Genomic DNA, 18,487 nt, shown 5'->3' on the forward strand with positions numbered 1-18,487 from the left:
CTCAGTGGAGGAGGTGTATGAAGAACTGCTGAATCTTTCACTCACCTTAATCATCTGCTTGCAGACTCTCATTAACTGGTAGTCCAGCTCAGGGTCCATCATCTCCATCTCCTGAAGCTTAAACACTTTCTGATGGCATGTGTGAGACAGTTGCTCTTTATTCTCCTTCAAACACTCGGTGACCTGAGAAAAGGAAAAGCAGCAGAGGGAGAAATGAGATCTTCGTTCATTTATCTTCACTGAGTAGTGGATCTGGTCCGGGTGACACATTCATTTACATGATCTTTCTGACCTCGGGGACAGTCAAAGAATATCCAAAAAAAAACACAGAAAAGCCAGAAAGACATTGGGAAAACATGCAAAGATACGCTACAAGGCATACTCAGTGTGTCACAGAGCACCTCACACACGCCCGCATTCACACACCTAGGTGTGATTTAGATTTATTGCAAATTCATCTACTTTCATAAAGGGAGGAAACTGGAGAATCCAGTGGAAAACCGAGGTGAAAATGTTAAAAATTCTGAAGCCACAACACGACGAGGAGTCTGAATGAATACTAATCTTCTTTTATGCTATTTTTCTTGTCAAATTTTGGTTCTTCTTTGATGAAGGTCTGTTCCGAGTGGAACCCGTCTTGGAAAACCTCTGTATGACCCTGGCTGCTGTACTGTAACTCAGTTTCAGGGTAATACTGATCTTCTTATCACCTCAGCATCTTTGTGTAGAGCAACAATTCTAATTCTCAAATACTCAAGAGAGTCTTTACCATGAGGTGCCTGTTGAACATCTAATTCATTATTACAAGATACACACATTTGTATGGTTCTGTCAAGCAGACGAAAACATGAACATGATGAATAGGACGTGTGACTTTGCCTGGTATAACATTGATATATTTATTATGCAGCAAGTGAACATGTTGACCTCAAAGTAGACGTGTTAAAAGCAGGAAAAATGGGCGAGCATAAGATTTTGAGTTTAACAAGAGCCAAACTGTGCTGTCTAGACGAGTAGTTATGTCTGATTGGTTTATTTATTAACACTCCATGCGATCTGGGCTTACCTGAGCGTTGCCGAATGAAACAGAAGAGCACCACCTCTCGATATCCTTCTTACACGCAGTGTGCAGTTCAGGATCTAGTCGAACGTCTTCTGACTGCAAAAATACAGAAAAGAAGTGACAGCTCCTTTATTTGGAGTGGAAGAATGACTGTATGCTCTTGGCTCCAGGGCGAACGAGTGGCTCTGGAAAGTTATTGGACAGATTTGAGGTTTATATATATGTATATATATATATATATATATATATATATATATATATATATATATATATATATTATACACACACATACATACACACATATATTTCCAGGCTAAATGGTTGGAGGAACAATGCTGTTCTGTGGTTAAACATTTGTGGTAATCGTGTTCACTCAATAGTATGATGCTGACCCCATTAATCACTGTATATGGCTCATGCCTGGACAAGCGATTTCCGCAATTAAGGTTATTGAGTTTGAGAGCAGCGAAAGGATTATTAAATAATTGCTCAGTCTAAGGTATTTAAAGCTCTAAATGTGCAGTATCCGTGACCTGATGGCGCACTGGATATTAGAGGTCAAGCGATTAATCGGCACCGATAGTTGATTGCTAGAACGAAAAAAAAAAAAAAAAAAAAAAAGCGGCAGAAATCGCAAACGATAGTTTTTCCAGGTTTCGGTCTGCTGTCATTATGAGAGCGTCTTCTAGATGCGAATCACTGATGCCACATGCTCTTTGTTTTTGTTTTTTTACATGAAACTGCATGCTGCATGAAGAGAGCTATATCATATTTATAATTTAGGTCATTATTAGGGCTGTCAATCAGTGAAAATATTTTAATCGCATGATTGTCATGTTAAGTTGTAATTAATTGCAATTCAAATCCCACATTTCTGTCTGTTCTAAACGAACCTTAACACACTCTGCTCCAGATGTGCTGCATAATATCACCCATGACCCCAGTTTCCTGACAAGATGAGATATGCGAAGAATGAATTTTCACTGTGCGTCAGTATATTGACAATTAAAAGGTTCTTCTAACTTTTTGTTTGTTTTAAAAACACTAACATTTAAAACTCCTCTTTTACCAACATTAAAGCGGCACCAGTGCACATTTCTCACCATGTCCAGCTCTTCCACCCGGAGCTGTCTGCGACACTTCAGAGACACCCGATGATCCTTCACGTCCTGGAGAGTGTCGTTCCTCACCGTGGTGCTCAAACAGATCACTACATCACCTCTGGAGGAAAAGTAAAGAGCATAAGAAGGTGAAACAAAGAGATGGTGGAGTCGTGCAACAGAGATGATGAAGACACACACACACACACACACACACACACACACACACACACACACACACACACACACACACACACACACACTTGTCTGCTAATTTAGCTAATTAATGCAATCCTATATTAATAATATTTTTCTAACCTTGGCGACTAAACAAACATTTTGGTTCTTTTCAGGGTTTTTTTTTTCCCCAAAAACCAGTCTTTAACCAAACTACTAAATGAAAAATTGATCCGGTGCTTTTTCCTGCATCTGGCCTCTGAATTGCTGTAAAAATAAACCATCGTTAAAAGGGGATGTAAAACAACAGAAGGAGAGAAACATACTTCCTTTTGATGTTAGGGCACAGTTTGAGGACGTCCTCCTTGCAGGCCATCTTGAACTTATAGGAGAAACGGAAGTCCTTCAACTGAATCTGGGAAAAGCAAACGCAAAGAATGCATTTATTCTTCAACATTGTTTACTCATCTTATTGTTTAATCCGCCTAATTTGAGGCTAAAAGAACAGTGCGATAGACACGGACCTAAATTAATAGCAGACTGCACCAAATCATCTTTCTTTCCTCTCGAGGAATTGTCACTTTTAGATTTAAAGCACTAGTTAGCGCTTCTACTACTAGAATAATAATTAGGTACCATGATTTGCAATACACTTGATGGCGCTGAGGTGTGAGGGTAAATGCTGGCACAGGTTTCACAGTATGAGTAGGTGTAAGAGTTTAGGATTAGTGTGATTTTAGATTTAATTTATGCAAATGATATGCGATAATCAAATGATGTGATTTTTTTGCAATTAATGCACAATATATATTTTTTTATTAGCTACAGTTTGCATGTGGAGGTGTTTTGATGATATCCTATTCTTAAAAGTAAAAAAATCCCAATATATCGGCTTGCTTACATTATCGCGATGTGCAGAAACGTATCGTATCGCAATCCCTGTATTCTTGCCGATACACAGCCCTATTATTTCTATAATCTTTTCCATTATTTTACGAGATCCAAACTGAACCTAACTGATTAATAGACTGATATTTTACGTGGCATGTTGTGCATATAAACATCCAGCAGCCTGGTGTCCTACTCTACATGTACGAGCTTACCAGCTGGAAGTGCGTCACTCCTACAGCACACTTATCGTTCATCTCCTTCTGATGCTTGTTTTGCACCAGGCACTCCATCAGATCCCCCGTGTCCAACTGATTATCAGCCATGTCCTATAAGGGGGAAAAAAGCAGCGACAAGACGACCTGAATTTTAAACCGAAATACACACATTAATTTGTTCCTCGTCTCTTGGAACCGATCTTTCAGAACCGACCAATCGGGTCACAGCTCAGGGTGCGAATGAAAATAAGCAAAATGTAAGTTTCAGTCTTCTCAGGCTTTCAGTCCAAAAATGTGATGTGCGAAAATGATAATTTACTGTACAGTATGTGTTTATACATTATATGGACAAAAGTTTATGGACACCTGAGCATAAGATTAATTCTTTCTATACTGTATATCTCATTCCCTATTTACTGTCCTCCACTCTTCTGTTCCACTAGATGTTAGTGTGCGCTCGTGGTGATTTGTGGAGAACAATTCAACCACAAGGATGTTAATAAAATGAGGTACTGATGTAGTGTAGGTGAGAAGGTGAGGAGGGTGGGTGGGGTGCAGTCAGGGTTCCCCTTCATGTTCAATAGGGTTGGCGCTCTATAGCAGGAGATCTTCCACTTTAACCCATGTAAAGCAGATCTTCATGGAGTTGGCTTTGTGCACAGGGGTATTGTCATTAAGGAACAGGTTTGGGTCTTCTATTGCATGTGAAGGGAAAATGTGATGCAAACGTATCCAAACACGTCCAATACAATTGTGTGTAATTTGGCAAAGAACCACATACGGATTAAAAGAGTCCAGCAACTCGTGCAACTTGTTTTGTACGCAGGAAAACCCCTAACATGAGTGTAACTAAAGTAAACAAACAAAATTCCATTCACTTGCAGTAAAGCAGTAGGAGCTTCACTCACGTGGCAGTGGGCCTGGATGACCGGTTCACACGCACGCATCAGCAGCGCTTCAATCTGGATGTCCTGCGAGAGAATTCACTTTAATATACTGTATATATATATATATATATATATATATATATATATATATATATATATATATATATATATATATATATATATATATATATATATATATATTTAAAATGAGACAATTGGGTTCCAGAACCCTTAACTGAATCCATTTTAGGCTTTAAGAAATATTTATAAGAAAATATATAATATAAATCACCTCTAAATTACTAGAGACCATTACTATAAATCAATACAGTTATAGAGTATTTGTCACTCAATAAATAATAAATATAAATAAATATATAATTTAAAAAAGCATGTATATATATGTGTATATATTTATCCAAATTAGTGCCGTTATTTAAAGTGGTTTAGAAAAAATTACATTTACTACATTTTATTACACACACACACACACACACACACACACACACACACACACACACACACACACACACACACACACACACACACTACAGTAAATATATTTTATATATTTTATATATAACATTTTAGCATTTTGGGACATTATATTTATTTTACATTATTTTAGTCCTACTCATAGATAATACATTAAATTTTTTTTTATTTATAAAAAAACCCTACAAATAAATAAATAAATAAAATCAAGATTTGCATATGGATAAAATATGCACAAAAAACTTAATAATAATAATAATAATACAAAATAAAAAAAAGTTTCTACAAATAAACATGGGAGCATTATACACTTCTACAGGTTTCGTGCGCATTGTCCTTCACTGAAGTGTAGGAAAAAATAGCTCTACTCCCTCACCTCGGACTCGAGCTCGGTCAGGTTTCCCACCACATCCCTGCAGTCTGCCATCAGATCCTCCAGATGATCCTGTAGGCACTCCAGCTCCTGAACAGAGCAGAAGAGAGGAGTTTGGATTATATATTCCTGAAGTTAAAGCAGGATAGCACAGAGAATGCACAGATGAATAGTTCATGGTGCCACAGATGTTTACAATTTTTCTTCCACATCTCAGAGTCTGAAGCAGCCTATGTAGTTGCCAGAGCAACCTGAATATGTTTGGTTACTAGAGCCAAAAATCACACTTTAGTTGTCATTTTTGTGAGTTTTTAAAAACCACGTGTGAAACATCATCCTGTCGTGTCTTCTTGTTTGTGGTTCTCCCCTCATTTAAACAGACAGAAGCCTGGTCTTGTGTGAATAAAAATAAACTACCTAGGAGCTTTGCCAAAACGCGTGCCAAGCAAACAGACTTGAACAGAACAACTTGGGTTCCTCTCATCTGTTGTAGCGAGGAAATAAACCAGCAGTGGCTCGTCCTGCGAGGCCACAGAGCGTATGTGTCGCCTTTACAGAGTCTGAAAGACGGATGTGCAGGTTGACTCGAGCTGATAGTGCTGCATATGCTAAAGACCAAACAAAAACATCCACAAAGAGTTTTTACGCTCTTCATGCTTTACACACCTGACCGGTATCAGTCTTTTCGCTGCACCACTTTCCCAGGTCAGTCATGCAGCGTTTCTGGAGATCTGGGTCCAGCTTTACATCCAAAGCCCTCTGATGCAAGATCCTCTGAACTTCCACTTTACACTCCCTCGTGAGCTAGAGAGAGAGAGAGAGAGAGAGAGAGAGAGAGAGAGAGAGAGAGAAAGAGAGAGGGAGACACACAAAAAGTCAGCAATCATTTTTTTAATCAGTTTTAGACCCACAAGAGTAGGCAACCAATTACATGAATTTTGGCAAAACAAACTAAACGCAGCGGCATTTTCTGATATGAATTATTGATTTTATGGCTTTGGGGATTAATTAACCGATTCCATTATTAAAATTACAACTCGTGGATTTTCTGTTGTTTATCATTATGTCCTTTTTACATGAAGTGCAGTCGCAGTTTTATTCTGGACTGAGCTGCAGAATTCAGAACGGCCACAATACATGTGAACTTGAAGAACTGTATTATTGCAAGTGTGTAGGCGTTCACCCGTCTCCCTTGCTCTTCAGTCCGGTAAGCATGGCGATAGAGGCAGGAAAACACCGCACCCGGAGGCATCATCTCGCTGGTCTCGTTCCAGCCGTGCGTGTGACAGAGCCGGGACGCGTCGTTCTGGCATTTCCGATATAACATCGGGTCGAGTCTGTTAGAAAACATCGAAATTATACATTTGAAAGAGGAGACCGATTTGAAACACAGGATTCGACACACCGTGGTTGCAAATATTTACACCGAATTTCCAAAAGTATGCGCACCCCTGACCATCGCACACGTATGTGGTTCTTCCCCAAACTACAATTTGCTACAAATTTGGAAGAACACAACTGAAGAGAAGGTCAACTTCCCCCTCACTCTCTCTCAGGCTCCCTCTCGGTCTCTTTCTCTCCTTCTCTCTACCACTCTGTCCCCCCACCTTTCCAATCCCCCGCCCACACACACCGAGTGTGTGAGACTGTTTCCCTGAATTTGAACTACAGTCTAAATCAGGTATCGTCAGCCAGATGGAGGACTTGGCAAAGCGTGTCACTGGCTCAAAACAGGCGCTCTGAAAAATACTGCAGCAAAACCAATCCGCATACGAAAGAGGGAAAAAAAGTCCCCACAAACCTGTGTCCTGTTCCCCTCAATTTTTTTTTTATTATTTTTCTTTTTTTACCGAAATCTATTACAGCTTCTGAAGCAGAACCTCAGTGGCAGCTTGTCACATGCAGTTTTGGACATTATTTGTCATTATTGAAATCATCTCTGTGAGAAAGGAAAGAGTTCTCACAATGACTCAGAGAAAACGATTTCATTTACTCCGTCTGTTTCGAATAAGCCGAGTCATCACTTCAAGTTATATTTTTATTTATTTAGATTGAAACTGCATGTAGCCTGCATCAGAAGGACGTGTCCTTCTTCAAACGTGTCCCTCTTCACATTAAAATATGAGATCGATGTACTGATTGAGAGGGTCAACTTAATCTAAACAAGAAAGTTCAGAGCATAATTAACAAAATGTCCATTAACATGCAGTCGTTTCCTCCTTTAGCTATTGGATCAACCTCCACTCTTCGCTGTGGGATCATTCAGCTACAAGGGCATTAGTTGGAAGAGAAGAGTCTGGTGTTCAGTCTCCGTTCCAATTTCCTCCAGAAGGTGTTGAGATCCAGGCTCTGTGCAGGACACTGGAGTTTTACCACATCTTGGACTCACTATGTCATCATCAGGCTTGTTTAGAAGTCGACCGATTTTGTTTTTTTATTCAGCATCCAATTGTGGTGCACATCAGACAGATTATTATGCAGGCGCATCAGACACACCAAACCGTGCGTGAGAGAACAGAACTCTCCCATACCACCAGGTGGCGGTAGTCTGTATTTGGCATCCAAACAAGGTAACTGGAAAAGCTAGAACTGTAAATATATAAATATATAAACCTGCCACTACTAATAAAATAATGCCTGCTTAATTGCAAAAAACAAGAGCAGGAAGGACAGAAGTGTTCATGTTCCCTTCTTCCCGCCGATTCGACATGCAGAATTGGCCAAAAAACAAACAAACAGTTGGACACGACCTGACTACAGCCGGAACATACCGGAAAAACTAAATCCAACCTAAACTCAAAACCCCCCCGACATTTCCCAACCACCGACCGAAATGTTTCTAAATATCGCCATCGGCATCAGCCAGAGACAAACCCATATTTACATCCAGTTTGTACACGGAGGATTGTGATTACAAACATTATATCCAACAGTATATCCAAATGTGCACTTGCAGCAAAAGAACCATGTACGGGCCCAATACTGGGCATATGGAGAAAGAAAAACCAGTTTAGGGGTGTGTTCAAAACAACACACGGCATTAATGCAACACACGTAGTCACTGTAGTGTTCTGCATTCCATCCCGGCGCTGCTAGAAAGCTAAATAATTTTTACGAAAATGTTTTTTTTTTTTTGTTTTTTTTATAGAAACTGTTAAATTCAGTGAACTGGAAACACAGATGAAAGTAGAGAGTCACGCAGAGTGCCGAGAGGCCGACAGGCACGGGCGCACTTACAGCAATTAGACACGGCAGCTTCCCTGCGTGGGGTTTTTACGGGTACAGCGTCGACGTCTTTCCTTCCCTCGGTTTCTTCGTTCATAAGCTCTTAGAGTTCATAAGCAATTCACCTATTTTTGTAATTCGTTTCCAGATTTTCACGTGCTGCTACGGAATTTTAGCCCTTGTGAAGTTTTATGGAGTTTTTGGGCGGCGTCACAAAATGCGAATTTGTCACAAAATGCGACACAAAATGCGAAAATGCGTAAATTTTTGGGGCGATTGAGGAAAGAAAAAAAAAAACAGGGCATGCAAATACAGGGTGGTGCAGGGAGATCTTAGAACTAGAAACTTCTGTGCTCAAAGTTGACGTGTTAAAAGCAGGAAAAATGGGCGCGCGTAAGGATTTGAGTGAGTTGGACTAATCGTGACGTCTGGATGTCTGGACGTCTGGGTCAGAGCGTCTCCAAAACTGAAGCTCTTGTGAGCTGTTCCCGGTCTGCAATGCTCAGTATCTACCAAAAGTGCTATAGGGAAGAAACAGTGTAGCTCCTTTAGCTCAAACCGCTGAAGAAGTTAATTCTGTTGGTGCTCGATATAACTAGCTCATGACGGCTTTAAAATCATAGAAATGTTGTAGATGCTGCATTCAATGTTATAATTATTCTTGCAGACAGACAACATGGGGACACATTTTTGCACACTTCAAGCTCCTTAATAATTTACTCGAGCTCTTTATGAAAGAAAAAAAACATCCTGTACCGTATATTGGAATAGATTTCATTAGATGACTCACTTCCAGTCTCTGGAGATGAAGTACTGCAGCTCCAGCAGCCGGTGCTCACAGTCTTCAACCATCTTTTCAGTGTAGAGATGCTCCATTAGACATGAGAGGATCCTATAGACACACACACACACACACACACACACACACACACACACACACACACACACACACACACAGGTGCAAAACAGCTCTGGTCACATCATGAACATCTACATTTTATTAAAAGGCACACATGCGACGTGAGACAGCAGTCCGTGCACCACTTCTGCATTTTGATGGATTTCGCAGAACTCACATGGGATCTCCGTTGCGGATGTGTTTGCAGGCTGTCTGTATTACAGACTCGCACGCTTCATTGAGAGCACGGTCAATGCGGTAATCAGCACCAGGGTCAGCGGACTGGATGAGTGCCTGGAGCTGCAGAACACACACACACACACACACACACACACACACACACACCATAATTAGACCTTTTCTTGTGAACTCTAAAAGGAAGTCACGTAAAAATTCACACAAGTGCGTGAGAGCTTACAGCGTTCTGACAGTGGCTGTCCATCGGACCCTTGTCTCCTCGGCTCACCCTCATGAGACAGTGCAGGGTTCTTCCCTTACGGTGCAGGCCGGAGCAGTGAGCCTCGATCTCGCCCCGGCAGTGCAGCACAATCTCCGGGCTCAGGGAGAAATCTTCCATCAGCATGTGCCGGTAGTCCAGCATCTCGCCCTGACAGTCTCCGTTCACCGTGCGTCCTAGAGTCGAACGCCGTAACGAAACAGGAGGTTGGAATTACCGGTTTAAATAAACGACTGCTCTTTCTTCACGATAAATAAACAAGGATTCGGGGTCATCTATGTTACGAGTGAGTAAAACATGTACCCTGGAACTCCTGAGTTTAAACGCAGAAGCTTCGCGAACCCGAATCAGCAGTGGAGCTTGGAGAACATGAAATATGAATTCTTTCCAAAAAGTTTTTAATTTTTTGGGTGTGGTGTGTGTGTGTGTGTGTGTGTGTGTGTGTGTGTGTGTGTGTGTGTGTGTGTTAATTAACTCATAACGCGCACACCAATCTAAATGGCAGCCTGGGGATATCCGTAGAGGGCAGCTCGCCCTCTGTGTGAGAGGAGGAGGTGGTGGTGGTGTTAGTCCTGGAGCACGAGCTGACTCTTCTGCTCCGTGATAACACGGTGTGGGTGAGAAGAGGACGGTGAAAGTGAACCATGAAGTCGAACAGGCTGATCAGAGGTTGGGCGGAAGTGGCCGTGTTTATTTTTAGCAGCGTGCTGATGAAGAATTTTGTTTTTGTGCCGACCATGAGAGACGAATTGCGCAATCATTAAGGACAGGAGTCAAGTCCAGGTTGGGGGTGGTGGGGGGGTGTGTGTGAGTGTAAGGGGGCAGTTTTGATTTCATTGAAGAAAACAGGATTCGAAACAATCATTTAAAAAAAATAAATTATAAATTATAAAATTATTGTAAAATTATCTATTCGGTCCACAGAATCCTAAAATGTAACGTAATGAACAACTTATACATTGGAACACTGGGAGTTCACACACACACACACACACACACACACACACACACACACACACACACACACACACACACACACACACACACACACACACACACACACACACACACACGCTGACCTCTGTGCATTGCAGACTCCAGGCAGAGTAGTAAGTATGACAGTCGCGCCTCTCGGGCTCGGGGCATGTTGGCGTCCAGGCTGCAGTGATATTTACGGAGGTCAGCCTTGCACGCTTTCGCCAGAGAGTAACTGACCTTATAGTCCTGAGCGATCAGCTTCTGTCTGGTGGTCAGGGCGTCTCTGCACTGCGGACAGACGTGCTTATTTAGGCTCAACACAAACACGCAAGCAGCGATCCGTTTGCTATTAACATTCCTGTGGATTTTTCTTTTTCTTTTTTTTTTTTCCAGGCTGTGCATGTAGCGGTTTCTGCATAATGCTGCCTCGTGATTTTAGGCTCGCAGTCGTTGCTGCATGCAAAGCTGAATTCCATTTCTGGAGAAGTGCGTGATGAAGGGACAGCCTACCTTTTCGGACATCGCTTCCTCAAATTTGTGGTTGAAGAGACACTTGTAAACTCTGCCTTCTCCAACTTGGGTCTGCAACAAAGGAAATATGTTGAACATCATATGCAGTGTAGGCTCAAGTCATGCAAAGTCATGCATTATTGGAACGGCTTCGTATCCTCACACACTCGTGTGTATCAGTCAGTTCTAAAGGTCGACCGATTAATCGGGCCGATTTTTGTATAAATCGGCTTCGATCGAATGTGCTGCAAATTGGGATCTGAAGCACCAAACGTAACCAATCCTCTCCCATACCAGCAGGGGGCAGTAGTCTATATTCATCATACGAACATGGCAACCTTAAAAGCTAGAACTGGGAAAATATAAAGCAAGCAGCGTTTGTGTGTGTGTGCATACGTTTTCACAGAAACGCTCTCGATCGTCCCGACAAGAAAAGTAGAGGTAGCGGTCCAGGTGAAAGTCGTCAGACGAAAGCTCGGCCACTCGCATGATGGCCTTCTTGCAGTCGTCTCGAATTTGGTGAACCTTGTCTTGCTGCTCTGCTTCTCGTACCAGAGCTTTCTCCAGACAGGAAATAACCTCACCTTGGGAATGCAGGTCCTGAATTAGAAGGATGAAAAAAAAAAGAAAAAAAAAAAAAATTTTAAACTTGAGCTTCCCATTTCAGAAAAGTAAACAGGATCAAACAGGTATGTAGCTAATAGAAAAAAATAGCAGTATTTATAAGGGTAACTATTACGGATTCGGATAAAATCTATCCAATGTGAACAGAAGAAATCAATAATAATAATAATAAAAGACCATTATGTCAAATATGGTGTTCCCAGCACTGGTGAGAATAGTGAGACCCCCAAATATCAGACGGATCGGCTGAATGTGAAGATGGTATTTATCGACCCTGCCTGAGAAAGGAAAACCATGATTTCCATCAGTCAATAACGATTCCAGCCACATGTTCAAGTCAAAGGCTAATCCATTAATCATGAAGCAAATTCGGGGAGAAAAAGTGGCGCTTTTGTGATTTTGTGATGAAATACAGTTATTAGGGCTGTCAAAATGAATCGATGTATGAGGTGGTATCAAAAAGCTTTGAGATGAGCTCAAGAAAGAAAGTAGTTTATTTATCTGCACACTATCACCTTTCAAACGATCCCCTTTCACACCAATACGGCGCTCCCAGCCTTCCTGCCGCTTCTCGAACCTGTTCTGCACCTTCTGCTATTTGTGCTGGATCATGTCAAAACGGCAAACTTTGAGCTGGACCTTCATCTACAAGGTCCGCATGTGGTCTGAACCGAGGGCGTGATAACGCATGTCTCCAGAGAATAGCGCCAGCTCCCGATGTACCTGGGACATTGTCTTTTGACAAACTCTGACTTATGAAGGTCGGTGCTCCCTGTGACTGTGCGTGCAGGCTTGTGCTGCCATCTGATGGCGTGTTATAAAACTGGTCTCGAAACTTTTTGATACCACCTCGTATGTTCAACCATAAATTTGTCAGGGTGATGATGGAGCCGGAGATGGAGGACTGCGAAATACACCAAAAATGGACACGCCAGTGGAACACAGGTCAACACACACACACACACACACACACACACACACACACACACACACACACACACACACACACACACACACACACACACACACACACACACACACACACACACACACACACACACACACTCACTTTCTCCCCAGTGATGATGCTTCCACAGTGCAGGGTGTTTATGTCCTCCCGACACTTGTCCATGAAGCCGCATATGAGCTGGTAGTCACTGAAGATGATGCTGGTCATCTTCATGATGTACTGATTGCACTGGATCTCTGTGATGTTGCTGCGGTGATCCACCAAGCAGGACACTAAATAGCCTTTACCTCGCTCCTCGACCGCGCATTCTTTAATCTGGAGAGGTAAAAAAATTAACAGTCTCAAACTATTTACATGAATACAGCATTCTGACTCTTCAGCAATAATGTCATGCACACAAAAAGGGACAAAACACATATTTCGAGTGTAGAAATGAAAAGAGGGATAAGTCCTCACCTCCGATATTGTACTTTTACACACTTCGACTGCTACGGACTCGAACTTGGGATCAGTAGTCAAGTTCAGTTTGTAGTTCCAGAGCAACTGTAAGGAGCAAAAAGAGTTCAAATCAGAACCAATGGCACAAATTTAACAAAAAAATTAAATAATTTAATGAAAAAAAAATGCTCTATAATTTTATTATCATTAAAGTGAGCAATAATTTGTGAGCGAAATTAAATATGTAGAATAATTTCTCCTCGTTTCTCCTCTGATACTGAGAGTCACATAGAACACAGATTAACATGGCAGAGGTAGAGCTGCATCTTCCTGCAGACACAACAGGAAAAGAACGTCTGGTTTTACTCCCTTTTTTTTTTTTTTTTTTTTTGCTGCATCAAGTGCGATTTTATAAGTGCTATTTTATAAGTGCTATTTTATAAGTGCTATTTTATAAGTGCTATTTTATAAGCTGTTGAACAATAAGGATGAAAGCCATATTGTTGCAATACTCATCCAATTCTATACGGGTTATAACAGGTATCGCTTTGCATCAAAAAAAGCTGAATCGGCTTTATTTTTTAACCAATTTTTTAAGAATTCAGCAAACCAAATATGACATGACTGTAATATGCATTAAAGTGTATTTATTTAAAGACATGGGGATGTTAGTGGAAGTTCGAGTGTTTGAGCACTTACGTGGTTGCAATCAGAAGAGATCTCAGTTTCCTGTAACAGGGAAAAAAAAAAAAAAAGAGGTTCAGATGGTGCTCGTCTCAACAGATTGGCAGAAGCAGAGCAAAAAAAAAAAAAAACCCAAAAAATAAAATATTTTTTAATTTGGCAGATGCTTTAATCTGACGTCAACATGAACTGATTAAAAACCCAAATAAAAGCTGTAGAAGATGATGACCGTTATGTGAGCGCTAGAAGGCCAACGTTTCCACTAACTGATTAAACAAAACCACAATGTAGTGATTAGAAAAATTATATTGTATCTATATATTAATAATTAAGTTATGTTCCAGGACCCAGCAGTTGCGGGTTGGTAGAGCTGGAATGTGAACTCACAACCTTCTGATCAGAAGTCCAACAACTTAACCACAAAGCTGCCATTTTTCCACACTTTGTGCAGATCTGGTAGGGTGTTCCCAGTAAACAGTGGTCAGTACCTACCGAATGTGGTCTTTCACTAGGGAAAGGAACAGATAACACCAGAATGAGCAGAAGGTGAGCTCTGAGATTGATCTATCTATCTATTCAAAATGTTCTGCTGGGAAACCTTAGGTCCTGGCATTCATGTATTTGACATACCACCATGTATTCGACATAAGAACACGTTCTAGAGGCAGCATCATGGATTATAACCGTAACCGTTCGTGGCAGAGAAAATTCATTGTGATCCAGAGAAAGCAACGCATTACGGCGAGATCACGAGAAGATATATCCGATATTATAACGAATGTCCTGTTAGGATTTCCCTGCTACACTACAGTAATTGTTCAGGAATGGCTTGAGGAACAGGACAAAGAGTTCAGGAAGTAGGCTTGGCCTCCACACCTCCCAGATCTTTCTGGGACATTCTGGACAAACAAGTCTGGTCCATGGAGGTCTCACTTACAGGACTAATGCATTACTTATTAAAACAGTGTTCTTAATTAATGTGTGTTTTTTCAACCCCTGCCATCTCTTCTTCTGACCATATTGAGGTTCAACGTTTTAACCGAAAAAAAAAATTAAGAAAAGCGTTCTCTTCTTCTCAAAACAACTAAAGAGCCATAAGCATTTAGCAGGAGGAACGGAGAATGGATCGACTTCATGAAGGACACGTGCAGAAGGGAGCCATGCCAGCACCGGAGATACCAAACACACCCTCGCAAACGTAAATAGAGTTCGAAGAGCTGCCATTACTCAGAAGCCATCTGAGCTCCAGAGCCACGCCCAAATCAACCATCTGCTTCCACATAACACTCGCGAAAACCGATCATTCACATACCAAATTCTGACCAAACATCCGGTCGTGAGCAGAGTGACAGGGCCTTGAGAAATTCTTAGGAAGATATTCAGCTCGCTGACCTTGTGACCATTCCCAGAGCGTTCGGACCTCGCTCCTCAGGATGGATCACCTGATTTCCTGTAACGTATCGAGCCATTTATCCACGTTAAATTAATAAGAAGTCCACCTAAGGTTCGACGGAAACTCGATCCTCCCTGCAGTTAAACAAACGGCGTCCTGCTACTAACCAGTGGCTTTACTGGAAATTAAACACCAGGATGTAAATATAGGGGACACGCAAACATCGACTGGGATGTCAGGCTACACTTTATATCGATGTTCCCTGTGGCTTAACTAAAGACAGCTGCACACACGGATGTAGATGTTTAGTCAGGGACACTGCCGGAAATAACCCTCTATCGTTACAATAACTCAACCGAAAAACGTCGACACATGAAGCGTGAAAACACGTGAAACGGCTCTAATGAAGCGCTTTAAACCAAGAGGTAACCACGAACAACACCGAAGGCCAGTCTTTCCCAAGATCTTTGTTCGTTTGATTATTGCGGTTGTTCGATTTGGTGGCATTTGGTTGAGCAGTGGTGTGGGTGGATCGCCAAAGTATTAGATTCCTCTAATTACATAAAATAGGTAAGCTGGGCCAGAGTTCTTGTGAGGAGAAGAATTAATTGAAGGTAGCAGTGTAGCGGGTCTTCAACAATGATGTTAGCTCGTCAAGTCTCCTACATATCTTCACCCAGATCCGTCTGTGAGATTTATCTTCCTGTATGGGCCATCTTGATGAAACCCCCCCCAGACGCAGCTGATTGTATCAGAGAGGCAGTCACAATGATATTGCCATTTACTGTATCATTATAATCATCAAATCCATATCCATGAAAAATCCCCAGTAAACATGTTTCCGGAAAAAAGATTTTCCTTGCGCTATCGTAAAAATTGCAATCCAACAAGATGTGTTCATTAGTGAAAGGAACCTGACAAGAGAGACAAGGAGCTGTGTAGGTGAAGGTCTCGAGTGGCCAAGTCGGCCTCTAGTCTGGGAAGATGTTCCACGAGATTCTGTGGAGATTTGTGCTCATTCAGCAACAAGGGGTGCTACAAAAGATGATGTAGATGATAATGCTCTACAGCAGGCCATTCAAGATCTTCCACTCCAACCCATAGAAAGCAGATCTTAATGGAGCGGGCTTTGTGCACAGGGGCATCGTCATGCTGGAACAGGTTTTGGGTCTCCTAGTTCAAGTGAAGGGAAAATCTCATGCAGCAGCCGCCAAAGATGTCCTACACAATTGTGTGCCTCCAGGTTTGTGTTCACAGCTTGGGGAAGAAGCACATATGGCTGGAAAAGTCAATACTTCTGAGAATATAATGTATAATGGTGATGTGTGTAATTGTGGACATCATTCTTTAAAGATTTTATTACATACTGACTAAAAACTGGTTATCTATTATTACATTTTGTAGTTAATCAAAGAATTTTATAATTTTTTCTAAATAAAATTTTTAATTTTTTTTTTTTTTTAAATATCAATGTTTATGAACAACTAACCAATTATTGTCTCACTCGCCGATACATTTTTTTTTTTAAAATGGTGATAATTGTCGTATCTCTCAGCCTTCTAACATTCAACACGTTCCTGTTGTATAATACATTCATTCCTTATTTATTTGAAGAATAAACAACCCATTTAAATGAACCAACTAAACATACTAACCTGCCATAGGTGTAGAGGGCGGAGTTCGAGAAACCGACACAACTGTCAATCATTCTAGACTCGTGTGTCAATAACTTGGTCAGGAAATGATTTCTTTTAGCTCGGAGCAGCATGATTTTAATATTAAACCAAAATGTGTTAAGCAATGACAATTAAATGTAAAAAAAAATAAAATAAATAACTTGTGTCTGAGCAGCTAAAAGGTTTAATAGAGATGCGGTCAGACAAAGAAAAAAAAAGAAAAAAAGACAGACAGGATGCGTCACACTAAACTGAACGCGAAGCTAATTAGCACGAATAAAAGCCCGTTTTCTGACAGGTCTTCCTGAGAATTCCCAAAGGTACGACTGTTCAGCGCTCAGAGTGTCTTTAATTACTCAGAGTATTATTTTAATCACAGCTTCCGCTACGTACAAACTCCAGTCATCAGCAGCTCACAAGCATTTATTAAAAGTGTATTGAAACGCATGGCAACTGTAATGTTTAAGCACCGAGCTGTGAATCAGTGACGGGTCAGAGGTAAAAAAAAACTGGCCTGTATTTACATTTAGGGCATTTGGTGATTTTTTTTTATCCAGAGTGACCTACAATTGAGCAGGTGAGGGTTTAGGGCCTTTCTCAAGGACCCAGCAGTGGTGGCTTAACGGTGCTGGGATTTGATCATTTGTTTATTTTATTGCATTGCATCAGTGGCAATGCTAATGGCAGGATTAAGGTAAGATGGGCCTTCCTGATCTCTCGTCATCTTCCAGTGATGTTGTTCTGCTCTTGAAGTGCACGTGAAACTTGAAACACCTCGTCGCAGCAGCGTCGTATTTAAACAAACATCTCGGTGGCAGATTCGCCCGGTTTCGTGCAGAACTTCACGTTTGCTCTTTTGTTCTAACTTGCTGTCCGCGATGAAATCGCAGGCGTGTTGACGCACGTGGAAAATGTCACTTTTTGTTTTGTACATTTGACAGTCGACGTGGATAATAATGAAATCCTAGCCTAACAGGAAATACAGAAATCAGAGGGGGGCATTTCTTTCTTTTCTCCCACTTTATTTCCTCATGAGACCAAGGTTTGTGAATTCACAGGTCAAAGTTTAGTCAGATAAAGTCGGTGCAAAGTAAAAGTCATTACTGACGGGAGTGTAAGCGTGCACGTCTTTCACGTCCAACATCCTTCTCTGTTTACTGAAATAACTGTCTTCTCTGTTGAGTGATTTGGATTCATGTTGGTTCTGACTGTTCACTTCATCTACAGTGTCGGATTTCCTTTCGTCCTGCTGCTGAGGTCAAAAATGCTCCGTAAAACTCAACATGTTGGCACCACCACAATACACTATACGGACAAAAGTATTGGGACACCTGACTTTCCAGTCATATGTGGTTCTTACCCAAACTGAAAAAGAAAGAACGAACTTCATGTGTCACATGTACTTTATGGTACAGGTCAATTCTTTCTTCACA

At 41.2% G+C, this 18,487-nt stretch overlaps 1 protein-coding gene across 1 annotated transcript in view; it reads right to left on the reverse strand.

Moving 5' to 3' along the window:
- Window positions 1–18,487, reverse strand: part of glg1b (golgi glycoprotein 1b) — a 38,956-nt gene that overhangs the window by 8,185 nt on the left and 12,284 nt on the right. The window contains exons 2-19 of the mRNA XM_083552864.1: window positions 14,001–14,030; window positions 13,320–13,406; window positions 12,963–13,178; window positions 11,666–11,869; window positions 11,270–11,341; window positions 10,861–11,047; window positions 9,743–9,957; window positions 9,503–9,624; window positions 9,217–9,318; window positions 6,385–6,538; window positions 5,868–6,005; window positions 5,205–5,291; window positions 4,355–4,417; window positions 3,444–3,557; window positions 2,667–2,755; window positions 2,167–2,284; window positions 1,067–1,159; window positions 46–183 (exon numbers count right to left, since the gene is read on the reverse strand). Coding sequence (XP_083408990.1) covers window positions 46–183; window positions 1,067–1,159; window positions 2,167–2,284; window positions 2,667–2,755; window positions 3,444–3,557; window positions 4,355–4,417; window positions 5,205–5,291; window positions 5,868–6,005; window positions 6,385–6,538; window positions 9,217–9,318; window positions 9,503–9,624; window positions 9,743–9,957; window positions 10,861–11,047; window positions 11,270–11,341; window positions 11,666–11,869; window positions 12,963–13,178; window positions 13,320–13,406; window positions 14,001–14,030 — 2,229 coding nt within the window. The remainder of the gene's footprint in view (window positions 1–45; window positions 184–1,066; window positions 1,160–2,166; window positions 2,285–2,666; window positions 2,756–3,443; window positions 3,558–4,354; window positions 4,418–5,204; window positions 5,292–5,867; window positions 6,006–6,384; window positions 6,539–9,216; window positions 9,319–9,502; window positions 9,625–9,742; window positions 9,958–10,860; window positions 11,048–11,269; window positions 11,342–11,665; window positions 11,870–12,962; window positions 13,179–13,319; window positions 13,407–14,000; window positions 14,031–18,487) is intronic.

This window comes from Silurus aristotelis (genome assembly GCF_946808225.1).
Source record: "Silurus aristotelis genome assembly, chromosome: 10".
In the NCBI taxonomy this organism is placed as follows: domain Eukaryota; kingdom Metazoa; phylum Chordata; class Actinopteri; order Siluriformes; family Siluridae; genus Silurus; species Silurus aristotelis.